General features: G+C 39.2%; 1 protein-coding gene across 2 annotated transcripts; it reads right to left on the bottom strand.

Moving 5' to 3' along the window:
* Positions 1 to 317: 317 nt before the first annotated feature.
* On the bottom strand, positions 318 to 14,593 carry LOC102225664 (SEC14-like protein 2). 2 transcript variants are annotated; one of them, XM_023338010.1, is made up of 13 exons: positions 14,563 to 14,593; positions 13,668 to 13,766; positions 11,587 to 11,662; positions 7,345 to 7,388; positions 6,531 to 6,593; positions 6,231 to 6,419; positions 5,140 to 5,235; positions 4,997 to 5,057; positions 4,815 to 4,898; positions 4,061 to 4,167; positions 3,842 to 3,981; positions 2,630 to 2,799; positions 318 to 2,428 (listed from the first exon to the last, which is right to left on the bottom strand). In XM_023338010.1, exons 2-13 carry the CDS (start codon positions 13,719 to 13,721, stop codon positions 2,298 to 2,300), a joined length of 1,215 nt encoding a protein of 404 aa, XP_023193778.1. In that variant the 5' UTR covers positions 13,722 to 13,766; positions 14,563 to 14,593; the 3' UTR covers positions 318 to 2,297. The 2 variants fall into 2 exon arrangements, with proteins under 2 accessions (XP_023193778.1, XP_023193777.1); XM_023338009.1 differs by having other exon boundaries at positions 13,668 to 13,779; positions 14,563 to 14,583.
* Between the last annotated feature and the right edge of the window lie 1,346 nt (positions 14,594 to 15,939).

The raw sequence follows: 15,939 nt of genomic DNA, 5'->3' as shown, positions 1-15,939 counted from the left end.
ATATCGATCAGTCATTAATAAGTGAATTTCATACTTTTTGCAGGCACAACAGGAAAGGGGATATGTGAAAAAATAAAATAAAGTTCAATTAAAAAAAATAATTTGGCATATTTAAACACAATAGGTTCTTATTGCAACATTTCAACATTGTTAACCTTGATCTAATGAAGCGATCATAAATTAAAATAAATTATTGCATGTTTATGACATGCCCTAACAGTTTCTAACTTGCAGAGTCAATACTTCAATGGCGTCTTGTTGTGTCTCCATTTTGCTTTTTATTTTTGGCTGCTATTAAAAACAGCTCAACACAAAAGATCAGTCAAGTGGTTTTATTAACAGATTGCACACCAAGAATATTAAAACTAGACATTTACATTACTTAAAAATATGAATAATCACTTATTCTCACTCGGTGAATATGTGTTAAGGCAACGCTTTATGCAGACGGCTTCCTTGCTTGACATCATCGGGGGAAAAGTCAGCTAAGATGGGTACAATCCCCAAAAGACTCTAGGAGATGCATTTATCTTTTCAAACAATTCTATCCAAATGTGAACAGCTGGGAAAAATTCAAATAGTCTTTTCAGAAATCAGATGGATTCTCTCCAGAAGAACATGTTTTGGTACATAAAATCTAGTGTTTCTTCACAGAAACTGGGAAGAAAGGAGGTGTCAGCAGCATGTTGGGGAAGGATTTCCCTCTACAGGCTGGTGCACTGTACACAATACTGTAGGTGGTACCATAACATCTCATGACGTCAGTCAGGAGCTTTAAGCTTGGATGAAAGTGGGTATTGCAAACAAACACCGATCACAAGCACAGAAGGGCTTAAGAATGACAAAAAGCCATCACTAAGCCCTGATCTTATGGAAGAATATCCAAAAACATTTAACCTAATTCATAAGAAAATTCTACTTAATACTGAGGAAATGTACAGGTCTGAATTTGAATAAAAGTTTTTAAAAAATGTCTAATTTTTGTCATTTTTGACAAACACAAAAACATTTGTAACTCAGAGGACGAGTTAAGTCTGATTCTAGGTCAAATAGTGACAACAAAAAAAAATCTTACAAATTCATTTGCAAAGAATTGGTTAATATCTAGTTCAACTGCATGGGATTCTGGGACTGAGGATTCCTCCCAGTGGAATCCACTTCAGCAGACTCCTTCCCATGTGGAGGAACTCCTGTCCCTTATGGTAAAAGACCAGGGAGAGAGCTGGTTTCCAGGGTAATACTGGGGTTAGTACACATTTGTGACTCTAGGCCACAAGTCGAGAAAAAAAAAAGTGATTCAGCATCTGTGGGAATCCTCGTTTTACTGCACAGATTCCGACTTCAGAAGAAACCGAGACATGAGATCACTTTCCCCTCACACACACCTCATTTTCTTTACCTCACATTCCAGATTGGTTTACTGTCTGGAAATGGTGGGTAGAAGGTATGAAGAGAAGGGGCGGAGCCAGAGAGTAACCTGCTATCGACCACAGCTGCAGTTCACCTCCAAAACATCTGGTGGCAGCAGTGAAATATGATTAGAGAGCATAAATTTATGAATACATTCATACATTTTTTCATCTTAAGAAAATACATTTTGTCTACAGTAAATTAATCTAATTTCCCTTTGGAATCAATACAGTATTTTTGAATTGCATTTGAATTGAGTTTGGAAAATACTGATGATGTGCTCTGAACTCCGACGCCACTCAGTGGTTCGCCACTCCTGAGTGAGCAACGGGCAATTTCTAGCCCCACCACTGGTGAAGAGGACAGGTCCTACTGTTACGCACATTAACTTTAAAAGTAGAACTCAACAAAGTTCAGCAAAGTGCTGAAAACACAACCAGGTGGTGAGAGGAAGCTGTTACTGGTGACGTTGGATCACCCAAAACTGGCCTGTAGATGGCAGTATAGACTGCATGAGTTGTGTTCATGATCTAGCAAATCTTGCAGGAAATTGATCCAAAAATAAATATAATCTGAAAAAATTATCATTATTCATTAAAATGTAAATTTATCACACTTTAGTAAAAGCAATGCATACTTTGATAACTATGGAATCTCTGCTGGACTGCTTGAACTGACCTCTGTGGTTCAGTTCTGAATCATTTTGGGACAGTTTCAGTACACTGCATTCACAGTACTGCTTCTCATCCTCGCATTAATCAGCTTTACAATTAAGGCTCCAAACAATTAAGAACTAACACGCAGTGCACTGAGAGACGCTGAGGTTAAATCCAGTAGTCGTGAGGCAGCGAGGTGACCAAAATGTGAGATGTAATGTTTGCGTGTCCTCACTGCAGCCTCACGTCCCCTCTGCCGCACGGAGTCTGCAGCTGTTCATCCGCAGGAGGAATCACCTCCACGTTGTAGCTAACCTTCTTGGACTGGAGGACGCTGTAGCTGTTGTCAAAACACAGCACGTCTGCAAGGGACGAGGGATGCGGTTAGCAACAGCTAGCAGAGAATACAGACACATTTGTTACACACTGACCACTCAAAACTCTTTACACCAGAACCACATTCACCCATTCACACTTCCATACATACGCAGACATACATAGATTTTGACCAATTTTCTTGACAAACATTCAGATAAACCTGAGGAAAACGAGCGGTTACTCACAGACTCCTGGCTCTGAGCAGGTGAGGCAGCTGTCTTCTGGGACCAGGTGGGCGTTGTACCGCTCGCTAGGAAGAACCTGCATCATCTCGGCTACCTTCTGACTCCTGCTGTCCTTGGTACGGCGGTACACTCCAAACCCGATGTCTGCTCCATCGCTGGCAAACTGCCACCTAGCAGGGAACAGAACTGCGTCTTATTCTACTGATGCATTTGATTTTTAAAACCCATTCCCTGCATGTACTAAAACACAACTGACTGGTGTTACTGATACTGATATCTGTATTGGTCCTGATGTTGAAAAATATTCTAGATCTGGTATCGGTGACGAGGTGCCTGATCCATAAGGGCAGATCTATTCAGTCTGTTTCTATGCTTTGTACTCTGAGCGACCACTTTATTTTACATTATATTTAGAATTCCTAATTGCACTTTCTGAACCATTTGAAAGAAGGTTTGTTGCAGTTTAAGTTTTACATATTTGACCAAGGAAGTCAACCTGTTGTGTCTGTCAGTTTCTTAATTTATTTTCCTTTGGCTGTTCTACTCCTAACTGCTATGACTGAACAAATTAAATTTGTTTACATACATGTTTGATCAAACTGGTGAAGCTACTGGTGTATTTACATGTGCTGTATTGGTCTAGAGTTATCATATAAGTTTGTAATTCAGGACATTTATGTTTGTGTTTTTCTGGACCGGTAAAACTAAACTACAGATGTCTGTATTGGGATCGGAAGTAAAAAAAGTGGGTCAGAAATTATTTAAAGAGATAATCATCTTTATGTATGTAAAAATCTAAACTTGGGGGGAAAAAACTCTCATTATTGTGGGATTTAGCAAATAGAAATAATTTTAATAATCCAAACTGAGTCTAAAAGGGAAAACTTTTAGTCTCATTTAATTTTAGAGCTAGAAAAAAGACACGTTAATGAGACGGAGATGGGTGGAGACAGTGAAGCTGCAAGGACAGAAGATACTGAAGCTCGAAAGTTTTAATTAAGAATACATAATGTAATGCAGTGTTAAGGGAAGGTTCTTTGCATCTGTCAAGTATTGTATTTTTTCTCAAATAAACAAGAATCCATCAATAACTACAAAGCTCTTAATACACATGTTTCCCAAATTTTTGTTGACACCAAAAAGAGTTGTTTCTCTTAATGCGTGTTATTCCTCAGTGTGTTTCAGGCCAGATTTCTGCACCTGCTGTCATACCTGAGGAGGCTGCTGGGGGCAGCGACGTCATACTCCAGCTGCAAGCTTGATCCGCGGCTGATGGTGACGCTGCTGTCGTACTGAACCTTCAGCGACTCCAGCACGTAGTAAGACTTGGGAACGTTCCCGCCGTAGTTGATCTAGAGGCGCAACAGATGAATCATTTCAGTCAGAACCTTCCAAACAAACTGGATCTTGTTTAAGGGTTTCTCTTCTCACCATGGTTCTGCAGCGAGGGTCTCCGTCGGGGTCGGTCAGGGTTCCTCCGTACACCACAGGAAGCTGGTCCGGGTCGATGTGCTTGCGCAGCGCTTCCTGCCAGCTACCTGCAAACAGCCAAGCAATTTGGAGAACAAATCAATAAAACCATAAGAATGCAGGAAACAAATAATTTGGACATAATTTGTAACATATTCCAATTATTATTTATTATTTGTAACATAATTGCAAATTATAAAGTTTTATTGCAACCTTATTCTCGTTTAATTATGACTTAACTCTTGTTTTATTGCAGCTATTCTCATATTGTTACGAGTTTATTCTGGTAATTTGACTTTAATCTCACATTGTTATGACATTTTTCATCATTTTATTACAACTTTGATCCTGTATTATTATGACTTTATTGACATATTATTATAATTTGATGCTTGCATTATTATGATTCTATTCTTGTAACATTATGACTTTATTTTTCGAAATAATAAAAAATTCTTCGCCTGATATTCCGTCATAGGTTTCCCCGTGTTTGAGTTATAGTCCTGTGGTAATCTTCTAATCAGAGTCCAATGTCTTAAATAAAAGATTATTTATTTATCGCTATTATTATTATTTATTGCAGATTTGCTATTAATTCTGTAATAAAAAGCAGAAACCAATATAATTTAAAACAAGGAACAAAAAAAGTTAGCATTAAATAGTGCAATGTCAGAGACGTTATAGTTTGAAGAGATATGAAGGAGAGTCATCTTACTTCCTAAAACCACGATTTTCCGTCGCGTTTCCTCACACAGAAAGTGTTTGATCAGGTTGTAGGCCATCGGAAACATTTTAGGAGCTGCAGCAAAAATAATAAAATATAGAAACATTTCAACTTCAACTTGAAAACACAACTTGGACTGACAGCGAGACCATGTTGCAAATCAGCTGAGGTACCTTTAATGAGAAGCACCCTCTTTAGCCCCTCAGGGTAGTTGTCTTCATACATGGTGAGGATCTGCAGGAGATAAAGAGCAGCTTAGACACAGATTAAGGCTTTAAGACACAGCGTGTGAGGAATGTGAGAGCGAGCGACAAACCTCTCCGTAAGTCTCAATAGCGGGTTTCCAAATGTGCTTCAGTCCAAGTCCTTCGCAGTCATAAATCAGAGTGATGGACTCTATGTTCTTCCCCAGCTGAGACAGACAGAGAGGACATGTTAGAGAAAGAGACGAGGAGAGGAAATATGAGGGGAAGAGAAAGGAAACAGAGGAAGGGAAAAAAGTTTGAACCTGGAAAGGAGGTGAATAAAATGGAGGGAAAAAAAGTGAGTCTAGATCAGCCTTTCTCAACCTGCGGTCTCTAGGTGCCCCCTAGTGGTCCGCAATGTACTGCATTTAAACGACCGTTATTTGCCGTGATGTGAGCTCAAAGTGCGACATGTACAGTTACCTTACCAAAGGATTGTGTTCAGCTTAAGACTGAATCACTCAAATGAAAAGCTGAAGATATTGGTAGAAAGAAAACAACACCAGGACTATATAATCAGAGCAATTCATGTCTGCAGGGATATTTTCAGTTTCTCAGGGTGAGTTGCAGAACTTTTGTTTTTAGAATACCGTTATGATACATAGCATGCCACCGGCACGCACACCGGCACCTGGGTGTGATATGATGGTGACGAGGCAGTGAGCAGCGCTGCGCCCCACGCAGACTAACTGCATCTATAACACCATCCATCCATCCATCCATGCCTCAGTAGGCATTTGAGTTTACAAAATGCCTATGACACATTTACTGTCTGCATTTACTTATTTTGTAAATGCAGTCACATTTACAAAACAAGAATTGCAGTTCTCATTAGGATGAATGAAGAAGATCTCTTAAGTGCATTAAGAGATTAATATTTTCATTTCAGGTTGCATATATTAAAATGTTGTGGGGGCAATTTCAAGTTCTATGCTGTGACATGAGCTCAAAGTCCGACACGTACATTTACAAAACATGTTTGTGAAAAACAGTTTCAGGAGAAGCAAACATTTTTGTGTTTCTCACAAAAAAGGAAGAGACAAGGGGAAGAGAATAGAAACAGATAAAGGGAAAAACAAAGTTTGAAGGTGAAAAAATGTGGTAAAAAAGGAGGGAAAAAATGAGTCTAGGTTTAGACGTGAGAGGAGAGTTTGTCCCAGACCTTCTCAGACTGCCTCCGACACTCCCGCTGCAGCATCTCGATGTGTCTGATCTTCGTCTTCAGGAAGTCCTGTTTGGTGGCTGACAGCAGCAGGCCTTTGGGGTCCAGAGGGCCGATCACATCGTACCAGATGGGACTCCCCTCTCGGTCATAGCCGCACATCCCACCGGATACGTACTTCTCGATCACCTTGAGAAGGACAAGCGTGAACGTCATCAAACGACAAGGCAACGGAGTGGCGGACGTCACGTCTCAGATGCCTGAGAAGACGAGCGGAGGCGTCTTCTCAGGGTAAGTTACCTCTGGAGGCTTCCAGTCAGTTATGATGGTGTCCACTTTCATCTGCTTCCTGAACTCCACATGCTGCAAGAAGAGGAAAAGGAAGCAGAAGAAGAAATAAGAGTCTCACAAAAACCAGGAAGTAAAACTAACGACGAAAAACTTAAAGGAATTTGGTTTATTTTTAATCTTTTTAAAATCATTTGTCTCTGTGCAAAGATGACAAATAAAGCTGAATTCTTTGAAAGTAAGATTTTTGTTCCTTATAATTACAACCTTGAATTTATTTGAATTGTCTTATGTACTAAATCAACACAGGATGCATTTAATAATCTCAAAAGTGTGGTGTAAATGTTTATTTCTCTCTTTCAACTCTGATATCCCTAATTAAAATCCAGCACAACCAAATTCAGTTCAGAAATTCTTTCTTAATCCCAGAGAGTAATTAAATGTTATAGTACACAATTTTCTTCAAAGACTTATTGTAGATGATGGTGGCTGTGAAGTATCTCCTACAGCAGTCAGTATCACAGCATACCTGAGAAAAACTCTGACTGAAAACCCTTTGTTGTACAACAGTTTCATAAAGAGGGTTCAGGGTTGTTGAGACTTTTCTGGATTTTATGGACAATCCAGAAAAGTATGGCCAAAAACATTTGAGAAAATCCTGTTCAACTATTAATGCTATATATTATATAACCTCCTTGGTGCAGTCTGTAGGTAAAAATGAATAAAGTCAAAAGCAACAGATGTTACAAGAATGTAACAACAGTGTAGAAAAAACAGACTTGAGCTGAGTCTGAGACGCAAAGCGGAGAGTTCAGAAAAATCTCACCTTCCTGATCATGTTCTCTGATTTCTGAAGATGGAAGTTACGAGCTGGGAAGAGAGAAACAGAAGAGAGAGCGTCCATGTGAAATTAGGAATGTTTTATTTCAGTCAGCTCAGAACACATGCAGTTATTCTCCTCTGGTTCGGGAATTATGTCTGCTTCACACTGACACCAGTTTGAAGGAGATACTGGTGTCAGGAAATATTCCCTGATAATCCACGCTGATGACCCTTTTTGAGACATATTGTTTGGTTTTATTTATTAACAGCAAGAAACAGAATTTATATGAACTGTTGGGAATAAATAACTTTATTTCATCTTCAGGGGAGAAGGAAAAAGCCCCCAAATTTGATAAAAGGAATAAAATAAAATTCAGCTGTTTTTGTAATATTGTTTGGTAAGCAGGAGATTCTGGGTACAAATCCCAGCAGTGCCTCCAAATTGTGGAAATTATCTCCATTTAGGTTCTTAATGTAGGAGGTTCAAGAAGAGTCAGTGAGTTGAATTCATAAATTCCATTTATTAAGACCAAAATGCAGCGCTGGTCCATTGTCATGCTTTCCTTGTGGTCTAACACAGTAAAATGTCCCCTAACAACAGTTTCTGATTCCTTTTGGGCCTTTATCTAACCTACGACCTAAAGAGGTCCGTGCTGCTTATTTAGGAACTTTTCCAGTATTTTCAATAAACTTCTGAGGACCAATGCGCCATATGGGGCCGAAGCCTGACCGTATATGGTTGAGCACACATTTTAGGGATAAAGGTTAGGTTTAAAGGTATGGTGTAAATTAAGTTTTGGTTAAGGTTTAAATTAGGAATATACCGGTACTGGTGTGAGGATAAGAGCAGTTACTCAAGTGAATAGAAGCCAGTACTAAGTCCTAAATATGGGTAAAAATACAAACATGCACCTCTTCTCTAGCCACCAAGACTAGTGGAGCCTGCTCCGATGGCAGATCTTATGCTAAAGTCCATTTCCTGCTGCATGCAGTTGAGTGAATGTGTGTCTGTATTCTTGTATTTGTATATTGTAAGGACCATGTTTCTACACATACGTTATGAGGACCTACTGCTCCATGAGGAGAAGAACTGTTTTGGAGTTAAGGGTTAGGTTTAGGACTAAGGTGTGAATTGAATTTAGGGTTAGCTATGGTCTGGTGACGGTTAAGGGTCAGGGTTAGGCTATAGAAATGAATGGAAGTCAATACAAAGACCTTGTAAAGGTAGAGAGACATAACATGTGTTTGTGTATGAAAGTGCGTGGGCCAGTGATTTCAACCAATCACTGCTTTTTCCGTATCCGCACACCATCATTGGCCAATCTGTACACGCCCTCTAGGCAAAACTTGTGGCCCAGAATTGTTTTCAACACAGGCTCACTCTCTGCAGCAAAAATCATTTAAATGTATATTTGATGCCTATCACTCGAAGCAGAGCAATATATCTTTTTAATATCTGTGTTTTATGTTAAAGCTAGGATATTGGATAGCTTCCATTACTCATAGGCTCACTCCAAAACAAGCACAGGAGAAATGGCGTTAAATTAATCCAACATAAGGAATGTTTATTTACTGTCTAAATAAAACTAATATTTTTAGTTTTATTTAATGTGGAACAGTGTGATGGATTTGGGATGGATATTTTTGGGGACACAAAATGAAGCTTCTGGATGGTGAGAAGAGAATAACCTCACCTTTCAGGAACAGAGACGTTCACATTAGTTGCTGTCTCCAAAATGACAACAGTGAAATTAATGCAGAGGAGATTAGGTACTTTTCATTCTAAGTATTTTTTTTTTCATATTTCGTGCATAGAAAAATGCATATACAGTGTCTTCTGAGCAGTGCCTTTGACACAGTTTCAAACTGTCAGCTTGTTTTTAAGCAAGCACAGAAACTGGTCAAAGTCAACAGGCAGTGCACGCACACACACACACACACACCTACACACACACCCACACACACACCTCTGGTCATCGATCTCAACCTGCTTTGACTGTGGACCATTAACCAGACAGACCACAGCTTCTGGAAGCTTCTGACAGAAACATAAAGTTGCAGTAGCAGAGCTACTGAAACATAATTTTATAGACTTACTGTTTCTATCAGTTTTGACTTTTTTTCAGGAAGAGAACAAGTGGAGCTGATTGAGAAAACAGATTTCCTTCAAATTACCACATGATGAACTCTTTGCTGCCAAAATACCATTAATGAGACATTCACCAAAAATACATATGCTGAATGTTGTAATCAGAAGTTTTCATTCAGTCATGATAGACCTGAATATCATTTTAACTCCGGGTTTTAAAAGATACATAGTTTCTAAAAGCTTCAGTCATTTTTGAAAAGAAGAATTAGATGAACAAGACTGCATTAGATTTAAATTTCTCTAACAGAAACACGGTCAAAATAAGATCCATATATCTTATAATATATGGATTAAATATAATAAGAAAATCAGAAATAAATTTCTGAAATGCTTGTCTAGTGTGAACCATGCAGACCTCTCAGGTTGTCAGAGACCTACTAACTGAACTAAACAAGATGAGGCAGCGTCTAGTTTCTATGCTCCTCAGCTCTGGAACAAACTCCATGAAAACCTGCGATGTGCAGAAATTGTTGGGTCCTTTTAATCAGGGCTGAAAAGTTTTGTTTACACAAGTTTTTTATTAAAGAACCAGACTAATGAACTGTTTGTCCAACTACAAAAAGTGCAAAACTATTTAGATACTGTACAAATGTAAAAAAAACAAAAAACAACACAATTTGCCGTGATTAAAATCTCACGTTTAAAAGGTTGCTAAAAATAATGTATAAAACTAATGTATAATAATAAAATAACGACTCATTTTTGTTCATTTAATCCAATTGTTGCGTCACTCGCTGCAATCCAGGGGTACAGTATTGGGGGGGGAAAGTTAGGACAATTCCAAGGGCCCCTTATTTATTGATTTTTTTGTTCACAGAAATTTAAAAAAATGTGTCCCTGTCAATTACAAAATTAATCATATTGTGTTTTCTAAAATTGATTTTAGCAGTAAAAATCTAATGTTACCCCCCTCTCAGACCAAAAAGCACACGTCTATATTTGCCCTGAACATCCCCCTGGATCTGCCATCGGTTGGAAGTGGGAAATCGTCATAATTAATAGAGATATAGGCTTAAAAACGTCAGTCTGTATCTAAATAATCTAAGTAATGTTTTAGTGAACTAAGCTAGTGAAATAAATAATTTTCAATATGACTTCATGTAAGGCACCATGCAGAAATAGATACTTATGGATTGACAATCTTGTGTGAAAATACCAGTAAAAATATCACTGTCTGAAATATTCAAACACTGAATATTGGTGTGAAAAGGAAAAGAAGACTAACAATCCTCAACTCACAGGTGTACAGTAGATACTGCAGCCTCTAGCTCTGGTATTTTTCCCCCAGACCTCCAAAGAAATTTAATACGGTGTGACTTTTTCCCCCCTTTATTTAACCAGGTAAACCCTGTTGAGATCTTAGATCTCATTTTCAAAAGGACAGAAACCTGCAATACACAGCAACCTGGTTACAAAATAAAACTAATTAATACATAGGAACAGGTTTGATTGTCGGCCTCTGCCTTTGTTTGGTTTGAGTCAGAGGAAACTGACCTCTCGTGTTTCCCTTTCAGACGGCATGAGCTGCGTTACAAAGAGGTCAAACACAAGAAGCGGCGGATATGAGGGTAAGTGTACTACGATGACAACCGTTGGCATCAAAGAATACCCAAAATATTAAAGTTGATCCTTGAATCTATTTTTCAAACATGATTTTAGTGAAGCACCAATCATGTTTGCCTTGAAGCTGCTGCTTTTGGCCACTGAACAGTGCAGTAGTTCTGAATATTTTTGAGTGTCCCTCCTACTGACCTTTGAGTGGCCAGTATGGCCAGAAAAGAACCAAATCTATGAAGCCTACATACCTCATGAGCCTGTGTTAATTTTTACTGTAAAACCTTCAACTGCTGAGCAACACTGGCAGCAATTTTATTCCAAAATGCTGCTGGAACTATATAAATACATTTAATTAAAACTGTACTAACAGACTGAACTGCACCTTATTTTATGATCAATCAGTTCAACCAAAGAGCAACATAGGTCAACTTATCCTTGATTGGTTGCAAACGGAGACCAACAGGTCAAACTGTGTTCCCTAAATCTTCAATCGGTGTCCAGAAAGCACTAAACAGGTGAACCTGGAAGTCTGAGACTCACCTCGGAGCCAGCGGAGGAGGTAGTGGTCATGCTGAGCTGGCAGGCTGGGGAGGACATCTTGAATCCTCTCCCGAAACTGAAAGCAAAGCCAAGGCGCAATTCTTCGTCACAAAGAGTTTAAGAGAAGGAAAAGCAGCTTAAGTAAACCTTAGTGGGCTGCTGGTGTAGCTCTGTCTGCAGAAACTAGGATAAACATGAACAAAACATGGCATGTAATCTCGCAGTGGGCCTTTATTGTTTATTGTTTATCAGTTATCATAAAACATTTCCCAGAAGAATTAAAAGTTTTATCGTCTCAATAAAATTCAATGAATCACATTAAATAAAAGACAAGACTGGCAGTATTATCGGAAATGATATTTTTACTATTTTCTCCACTATTTATTCACGAGAGCATCGTTAAATAACAGCAAATTCAAAAATATGAGTAAATGCAGTAGCTATGCTTGGCTTAGTGATAAAAATCTCACCATCACTTTAAGGAAGTGGTGTCCTAAGGAAGCCTGTTTTAAATGGAATTTTTTTTCAAAAACAACATTTGTATATATGGTGCTGTGACTGCTGCTCCTACAGTCACAACCATACCAGTTACCTAGAGAAAACTGTCGTAAATTGATTTCATAACTTTTATCGTTATCACAATAGTACCACAAAATATAGCAATTAAATTCTAAGTTCCCTTCATCCAAGCCTCATGCATTCATTTCTCATTTTAGTTGAGACATAATGTTTGGATGCATATGCATCAGAGTCACCAGGATCGTTTTTATTTTCTGTTTTTGCCACTTTTGTGTTTCAAATCATGAAACAAGATTTTTAACATCAGACAAACACAACATGAAAAGCAGCTTTTATTAGAGAAAAAAAAAAGCAACTCAAACCAGCTGCCACCTTCGGTAAGCATGGAATAACTGAATAAGCAAATGTTTCACTCATTAGTTTAGTTTCACTCACTGACTTCTATGGAACCTGTCCAGCAACATGAAGACGGTCTCAAATGCAACACATCATGCATCGATGCAGAGAAATTCCACTCAAGTCCACTTTTGAATAGCAAGAAAATAAAATAAAAAAATACCTAAATGAAAGTGTCGGAGTGGCCCAGTCAAAGTGTGGACTTCAATCCGAGGTAGATGCTATAGTTTGACCTTAAACAGGCTGTTTGTGCTCTAAAACGCTCCAATATGTCTGAATTACAACAATTCTGCAAAATGACTGGATCAAAAATCCCCTCAGGGATGTAAATCGACTCTATTACTTCAAACAAACACTTGATGTTTGTGATACCAGCGGTGGCGCAGCAGGTTATTAGCTACAGTGGCTGATTAGTTTTCAAGCAGGACGGTTTGGAAAACTTTTCCCCTCAAATGGAACCGTCATTCAAAGCTGATTTTTGTATTTCCTCAAAAAGCAGGAAATGCATGATGATGTTTCAGATCATCAGGTTATCCTTGTCTGATGATCCGAAAACATTTTATGGACATTTTAACAGCCCTCCAGTCCATATTAGATCTCTGTTTGCCGCTACATGGTTACAATTTGCAAAGTAAAAGTTGCTATTTCTGCTCATTTTTAAACAGAGAGTCATTATTTGTCATGCTAAATCCATTTTTGCTTCACTAAAATTAAGTGGACAAACCTAAATACACACATTTTCAAATCCAAGCTCATCTGCTTTTAGTTTTTGAGTTCAAATAAAAGCAAATGGTCATTACTGACCATTACAAAAACGTGAAGATGTTATTTAAAAGGAGCTATTAATGTAGTACATATACTCACAGATTAAAACCAAAAAGCTTTGGAGAACAAACAGCTCTGACCCATAAGGAGGAACTTTGTACAACCTGTGATAAAGATTGTTCAGAAAAACAAATGTAGTTTCAAGAAACTACGTTTGGTTGTGGGTTTGTAAGTTTTAACACAGAGCTTTAGCACATAACAGTCAAAGTTCCCATTGGGAGAGTATCTGACGCTGGATCAGTGCAAACCAAAAGATATCAGCCTCACGTAAACCAAAGTTATTTACAATAAACCTCCCAGAATTTCCAGCAGATATTCCAGATTGGGGAATCGTCTCTGACCTCAGTGAGGGTCTTGGCCTGCTTGGGGCTCAGGTCTCCGACTCGTCCGCTCATGTCTCGGCTGAAGCGTCGCTCCGACAGCCCTGCTGCTGCTGCCGTCTGTGAATGAGAGCTGCAGGAGGTAAAAACAGGTAGACGGGTGAAAATGCCACGCCTCCACTCACTTTCTCTCAGTTGTGCTCACAAAGGAAGGTGGACTTTCACCCCAACCTGAAGGTTATCCTGCAATAGTCAGCCCCGCCCACTCCTCACTACTACCCAGGGCTGCCTACTGACCAGTTCTCTGTCTAACAGGTCCGGAAAATCTCTGAGACCTGGGTATTACCCTAAAAGTACTCTATAAGAGATAATCTATTTAAACTGGTGGCGAAAGTGATTCGTCTAGCTCTAACTACCTCCAATCCAGAAGTTATGACCCTTTACAGTTAAGAAACAATCAGCTGAGTAGCCCTCACAGCTGCATAATTCCAATAACCACTTCTGTTAACGGTAGCCCACTTTCTAAATCATAACTTGCACTTGGAACCGGCTAGATTATGTTTAGTGACTTAGATGTAAGTCCCAGGGTCATTATTTATTCTCACCAAAGGAAATTATGAAGCCTCCTATTTACTGGAATCATGTACATTAGTTTTACCTTAATTAAAAGAACTGAACGAAGATTAAATGACTCTATTAATTCCAATGTCCACCAACCTCTTTAGAATTTTATAGTATAAATTTATTAAGCAAGCTTAAGCAGGGATATGCGACATACAAATCAATAATCAATCGTAAATAATTTAAAAACAGTGTAATAAAATTTACATGTACAATCCTACTACCCTGTCCTCTTTTCCCTGACTAAAGTCGCAAGTTCTGAGATGGAATTTCAATGAGCAGATTCAACTCATACCCAGACGATGGTGGATCTTTGGCAACAGGAATTTCTAGCATCCTTGGTTGAGGTCTTTGCCTTGTGTGGAAAAAACCCTCGTTAGAAAAGAAACAAAGCAGAACGGGTCCGAATCCTTTTGCAAAACCCAGTTCCTCATCCCTGAGGGAGCTTTGTCCTTCCTCCAAGTCTTGTTGCAGAGTTTGTAATTGCTGGGCTGAGACGAGACCGACGATCGAATGAAGAACCAGGGATGGGGCGATGGAACCCAGTCCTTTCTTGGCGGTGTGAAGTCCGAGCTCCCCCGTGGTTCTGAAGTGCGGTCCGTGGCTCAATCTGCTTCAGCAAGTTGTCTCTCCTTCTGCGCCGTCGGACTGGGAACAGCTGGTTCCTCTTCTCAGCCCCTTTTTATGCATCTCTCCACCATGTGTGTGTATGGGGAGGTTTGGCCTACGTGACTTTCTCCACATCTGCTGTATCTCATGAAAAAGTCCTCACATTGCCCAATCTATTTCTGCTAACCATGGTGGAAAGTCCCGTACTTCCCCTTTCTCCGTTGCTTCAGCCAAACTCAACACTCCAACCATCCTGTGCGCTCTGACCATCTGTTCAGAACTGCTTGCGACATTTCCTGTTTCAGGACTGTGCTGTATTCCTCTCTTTTTCTATAACCCACTATTATGTATTATAGCTCATTAAACACATTAAATCTGTTGTTAAACCTGTTTGAATTAATTTCAAATGATTACAACTTCACATCATCACAAGTTTGATCCTTAGTTAACAATCAATCACATCTCTTACTTATTATAATTCATCAACCATAATCTTTCCACAGTTAATTCATTACAGAAATCATTACAGATCACATTTCAGATAATACATTTCAGAAGGTTATTATGTGATTACTTGTATTCATTTTACTATTCCTTCATATTCAATTTAATTAGCTTTTAATCAAACTACAAGATTACTTATTTTCTCTCAGGCCTCTATGCACCTTTTCTGCATGCACCCGGAAAGATCTCACACCCTATGCCAGTTTTCTTGACACCCCCTCCATGAGATCGGACGGTGCTTCGCAGAAAACACAGAGTCCAAAGTCAAAAGAGATCAAGTCCATCATCACAAGTGATAGTGAGGATGTCCCGCTCATAGCAGGTAACCGGAGACAATGAAGGTGTCCAGGAATCCACAACCGCATACTCCGACAGATTGGATGGCGGAGAAAGCCAGCGTTCTGCGCCCAAGTCGTTGTCAAGTGTAGAGTCACCTGAGACGGAAAGGGTGGAACGTTCCAGCGGAGGCGGCAGAGGCGAAGGCAAGTCCATGCCGAAGTCTGGCAGCGTTGATGGATTGTTGCAGTAGCCGTCCAACTCTGCCAGCAGATCCTGGAAA

This window comes from Xiphophorus maculatus, chromosome 8 (assembly GCF_002775205.1).
Source record: "Xiphophorus maculatus strain JP 163 A chromosome 8, X_maculatus-5.0-male, whole genome shotgun sequence".
Lineage (NCBI taxonomy): Eukaryota > Metazoa > Chordata > Actinopteri > Cyprinodontiformes > Poeciliidae > Xiphophorus > Xiphophorus maculatus.
Note: the sequence above shows the minus strand (reverse complement) of the source record. Positions and strands in the feature narration are given on the sequence as shown.